The 5,520-nt window shown below is 42.1% G+C and overlaps 1 protein-coding gene across 1 annotated transcript; it reads right to left on the bottom strand.

The window, feature by feature from the left end:
* Positions 1-919: 919 nt before the first annotated feature.
* Positions 920-5,358, bottom strand: rpl18a (ribosomal protein L18a). Its single transcript, XM_008401656.1, has 5 exons — positions 5,252-5,358; positions 3,756-3,935; positions 2,621-2,750; positions 1,208-1,317; positions 920-1,104 (listed from the first exon to the last, which is right to left on the bottom strand). Exons 1-5 carry the CDS (start codon positions 5,267-5,269, stop codon positions 1,012-1,014), a joined length of 531 nt encoding a protein of 176 aa, XP_008399878.1. The 5' UTR covers positions 5,270-5,358; the 3' UTR covers positions 920-1,011.
* Between the last annotated feature and the right edge of the window lie 162 nt (positions 5,359-5,520).

Below are 5,520 nucleotides of genomic sequence, written 5' to 3'. Positions count from 1 at the left end.
TACAGATCAGCGCCTCCGTGTGGACAGATGACGCAACTGCAGCAGCCTCATTTCCACCGGGGTCAGAGGTCACCTTTCAACGCCTGTCAGTTTCAAACAGAAGCAGCAGAAATTTGACGGTATCCATGGAAACCATGATTGAAAACTTTGACTAAATAAATGTAGTCTTATAGATTTATCAGACTGCAGGTGTTGTATTAATATTACAGATAAAATATAATAAACGCCTCATTTTTAATGATGGTTTCAGATTTAAACTTTACGGGTTTTTATTTTAGTTTGACAGTTAAGATTAATATTCTGAATTATTAGATCAATTAATTAATCAGAATGACTATTGGAATAAAACAATTTAGAAATTAATCATTAACTGAAGCAAAGAAACTCAAAAAGGTAATTTGCAGAAATAACAGAAATTTAAACTGTAAAAGATTAAAAAACTCATTTAAATTCACCAGAAGTTTTAACCAGGTTCAAATTAAAAAATCTTTAACATTATTTACATTTTCTGATGTATTTCTAAGTCTGTATGTACCGAATATTAATTTAATTAAAAATCAGCAGAATTAACATTTTTTATCTGAGTAATTATTAAAATAACCGTTAGCAGCAGCGACGGTGATTTGGTTAAATTATTGTGATAAAAGTGATTTTTTATTCTTTTTTATGAAACTGTGGATCAGTGATGACGTCAAACTGCTCTGATAAAAACAAAAATTATCTTTACAAACCAGCAACTAAAACACATTTAATCATATTTTATAATCAACCAGATGATCATCGAATAAATCAGGTTGTTTTTTTTAACTAAATGGAAGTTAAAGTAATAATAAACCATCAGGATAATGATATAATAATGTAATAATGATATAATAATGTAATAATGATGTAATAACGATGTAATAAATGCCCTGCAGCCCAACATTAACGTTGATGTTTAATGGTTTGGTCATTTTGCGGAGCAGGAATAAACAGTCAGTTTGTCTCCAGGTCTCTTTATTCTGCGTCTCCTCAGTAGAAGGTGTTCGGTCTCTTGGTGGTGAAACGCGGCTTGTGCTGCCGGCGCAGAACCCGGTGGGGCAGCGGGAACCGGATCTTAGAGTCCTGGAACCAGAACCGTTTGGTTAGAACACGTCAAGAACCAGAAAGGCTCAGCAGGCGGTTTCAGAACCGCCCCGGTCGGGTCGGTTTGGGTCGGGTCACTCACATGGAACTGCTTGATGGCGGGCCGGCGGCACTTGTTGGCAGCGATGACCTGGACCTTCATGATCTGGATGGAGTGAGCGCGCGCACGGTGGCGGGCTCCCATGTCCCGGTCTGCAAACAAGAGGAAACGGGTCAGAACCGCCGGGTCCAGTCGGGCCAGAACCATGTCTGATTTAATGTCTATAAGCTCCCACTGGCTCAGTTTACAACAGAAAATAAGATCAGTTACCATGATAACAGCTCTACATTATGTCACCAGGTGACCTTTGACCCATCCAATCACTGAACAGATGCTGACAAAGAAATGCATGAATGGGCCAAAACTTTCTGAACATAAACCCAAGTTATTAAAGAGGAACGATCTAGAGCTATAGATCTAGAGTCAGCACAGGTCCAGTTCTTCCATCTGGAAACTACAGATCAGGCTGACCTCTGACCTCTGCCCTGACCCTTCGGTTCCTCAGTGGTTCTTCTAGCAGCTGCAGAACATTTCAGGCCCAGAGGACGAAAGTCTGAGACCAGAGAGACGAACAAGAAGCTGCAGCTGGAGACCTGAGTAGAACCAGGAGGGTGGAGACACCAGCTGGTTCTACACCACCTAGATCTACATTATCTGGTTCTACACCACCTGGTTCTACATTATCTAGTTCTACACCACCTGGATCTACATTTTTTCACTGAGAGACTTTAAGTCCTGCTGATAGTTTATGATTCACTGCACAGATTAAAGATCTGCTGCTGGATCAACCTGCTGGTTCTGGTTCTGATGCAGAACCAGAACCAAACATGGAGAAGCAGCTTTCAGCTTCTATGAACACAGATCTGGAACAAACTTTCAGAAAACTGAAAAACAGCCGAGACACAAACTTCCTTTAAATCCAGCTGGTTAGTTGCTATGGAAACATTATCAATAAAACAATGATCAATATCTGATCAAACTAATCAAAATGTAACGTTTGATCAGTTGACTGACGTTTTCTGTAAAACTAAGTTCATGATGTAAAGCAACTAGAAGCTGAACCCTGTAGACAAACTGAGTGTGTGTCTCAGTGTGTGTGTGTCTCTCAGAGTGTGTGTGTGTGTCTCNGTGTGTGTGTGTGTCTCTCAGAGTGTGTGTGTGTGTGTCTCTCAGAGTGTGTGTCTGTCTCTCAAGAGTGTGTGTCTGTCTCTCAAGAGTGTGTGTCTGTCTCTCAAGAGTGTGTGTCTGTCTCTCAGAGTGTGTGTCTGTCTCTCAGAGTGTGTGTCTGTCTCTCAAGTGTGTGTGTGTGTGTGTCTCAGTGTGTGTCTGTCTCAGAGTGTGTGTGTGTCTCAGAGTGTGTGTGTGTCTCAGAGTGTGTGTGTGTCTCAGAGTGTGTGTGTGTCTCAGTGTGTGTGTGTCTCAGAGTGTGTGTGTCTCAGAGTGTGTGTGTCTCACAGCACTGGGTGACGGCTCCAGACGTGCTCAGGTCTCTGTACTCTCTGTACATGTTGTGCGTTCCGCTGCGGGAGTCGTAACGCAGCCAGATCCCAAAGTTCTTCACCTTCAAAGGAGTCTTCTCGTGGACCTGAACACACGGGTCAGAACCATCAGAACCAGCACACAGAACCAGAGCTAAAGCTTTCAGAACCACACCGGTCAGCCCACAGGGCTAAACCAGGCTGGGTGTGAGCTGCGGCGCCCCCTGCAGGAAGCAGCTGAAGCATCCTGACGTTTCAGATTGGTCCAGTTACCGGGCCTGGTACCAGAACAGAACCAGGCCGAAGCTTTCTGTTGCACCCGACTGTAGAAAAATGTAGTTGAACTTTCTCTAATAAAACTTCTTACCATCTCAGTTTTCAGGTTTTTACGTTCAGGAAATCGTTTTGTTTATCCAGAAATGGAAACTATAAAATAATTCATGGATTATTTCATCCAGACGTCGAAGCTCTGGCTGAAAATCTGATTCCAACTTTTACAGGTTAGGAAATAAAGTCAACACAAATGAACTGAAGTCGGTTTCAGTTCATTATCTTATGAAATGCATATCTGGTCCAACAGTCAACTCAACATTTAGGCCTTTGATTAGGACAGTCAACACAATTTGCTGGATGCTGAATTTCCTCAGTGATTAATTATAATATTGTTGCTTTGAGGCCATTTTAGACTAAATATATTGATAATGACATAAAAACAGTTTGTCCCTCAAAGACAAACTGATATAAAGAACATTAAAAACTGGGAAATATTTTAAATTTCCAAAGTACAGAACAATTAATAGAAACGATTATAACGCCTGTAAACAAATTTCCCTTAAAAAATGATCAGAATAGAAATTATTGAGTTCATTTATTATTAATTGACTTACTGATTATTGAGACACTTAAAAAGTTGAATTTCACTTTATTACCAAACTCTGCAGTTTAAAGAACTTTTAATTATTAACAGAAATCAAGAATTTTACAAACCATGAAAACCTGATTTAAATTCAAAGAGAACCATCAGAACCAGACAGATCGGACCCCCTTGGTTCCGGTCCGACCCGGATCGGACCCCCCGGCCCCTCGGTTCCGGTCCGACCCGGCCCACTCACCAGGCCGCAGTAGACGATCTCTCCAGATGCCTTCTTCATCTTCCTCAGCTGGGACACGAAGTACCAGAAGCGGGACTTGGCCACCACGTGGTTCGGGGCGAAGATCCTCATGCGGTACAGCGGCGGGGCCGGGTTCTTGGCCGAGGGCAGCAGGCGCCCGATGACCTTATACTCCCGAAGCTGCGGGCGGAACCAGACGGGATCAGAAACAGAACCTCACACACAGGACCAGTTGGGTCAAAGGTCAAAGTGTCGGACCAAGAATTCACTTTCAAAGACACCAGAGTCAGAGAAAGGCGACAAGGTTCTGGTTCTGTTTGCACGCCTGACACGGTTCCGCCACGGAGGACAGCGGGACCTTTGGGTTAGGCTGCAGGACCAAATCGGACGTTTGAGTCAGAACCTCACAGACCGGGACACAAACACAACGTCTCACTGATTCGTTGACTTTAAAAGGTTTAAACTGCAGATTTCTGAGACTGAAGCCAAAATCTGCATCGTCTCCTGAAAAGCACCTTAAACACTTGAACTTTGACCCCTAAAGGCCTCCTCAGTTTTGCTGGAACACTGACTGCTACTGGAGATCTTGGATGATAGGAGTTAGACATTTAATTTTTCTTTAGAATAAAGTATTTTGGAAGTGAATTTTAGGATTTAACTGCATTTGAAAAGAAACTAGGAAGTTATCTTTCTTTTTATGTAAATAGCCAAAGTGCCTCTGTAGCCAACTTTAATGGTAAAATGTGTTTTACTTCAATTATTCTCACTTTTGGGCTCAACAGAATGACTCTAATTAGGAATTTAACCAACATAAGTTGAACCATTAAGCCCATTGTTGGTTAATTTGAGCCGAACCGACCGTGACCTCCTCCACCAGCACCTGCTGGGTTCATGTTCCCCTCAGTGTTTCTGCATCTCGCCCGAACCGAACCAAACCTTAAAACAGGAGATTTTTAGAAGGAGTTCTGCTGGGGGCGCTAAACGTTGTCAAAGCGATCAGCTCGGTTCTCGGTATTGCAGTTCCAGAACAGATATGTTCGTTATAAAGCAGGAGCAGATGTTTAAGCACTAATCTGCACTGATATGAACTATAATCCAGAAGCTGAAACATGCGATGTACAACTCGTTAAACTGGATCATGACGGAGGGTTTCTGCTTTAGTTACACACCTGAAAAATTCTAGCTTTTGTTCTGAACCAGGGCTAAGACCTGACCCAAATATTACTAGAAAAACAAATTCAAATTGTGTATTTATTTTAAACTTTAACCCATAAAGCGTCTCAGTTTATCTCTTAGCTTTTCTCCGTCCACATGGTGCCGCGGCAGCCATGTTGGAGCGGCAGCGGCATGGAAAAAACGTTAATATTCCCCTTCTAAAGTTGATATTTGGCACAAATTTGCACAAGAACCGAACTAACATTACATCAGACTGCTATATGAGCCGTTCTTAACCGTGTAAAATACGCTAAAACAGCTAAAATAAAGGACACTCTTACTGTTCCGGACGCCTTCATGGTGTCTGTCGCTCAGCGCCACAGTGAAAGAGGAGGTAGCAAGGCGGATACTGCGCATGTCAAGTGGAAAGAGGAACTGAATCTACCCAGATACAATTTACGACTCACACTGTGATAGGCTGAACTAATAATTACACGTTTACAAGCGTACATATAATTGTCATTGGCTGAATCATGGACACGTGAACAGTTCGCCGTCTTCACTTTAAAAGGAAAAAAAAGGTAAAAAACAGTATATTAAAAAAATAAAA

This window comes from Poecilia reticulata, unplaced genomic scaffold, assembly GCF_000633615.1.
Source record: "Poecilia reticulata strain Guanapo unplaced genomic scaffold, Guppy_female_1.0+MT scaffold_125, whole genome shotgun sequence".
In the NCBI taxonomy this organism is placed as follows: Eukaryota; Metazoa; Chordata; class Actinopteri; order Cyprinodontiformes; family Poeciliidae; genus Poecilia; species Poecilia reticulata.
This window is presented reverse-complemented; position numbering and strand designations above follow the sequence as displayed.

Coding starts and splice junctions, on each gene's coding strand:
- rpl18a (XM_008401656.1), bottom strand. Junction 2,751..3,755: donor AGATCGTCTACTGCGGCCTG/GTGAGTGGGCCG, acceptor CCGTGTGTTCAG/GTCCACGAGAAGACTCCTTT. Junction 1,318..2,620: donor TGGAGCCGTCACCCAGTGCT/GTGAGACACACA, acceptor TCTTGTTTGCAG/ACCGGGACATGGGAGCCCGC.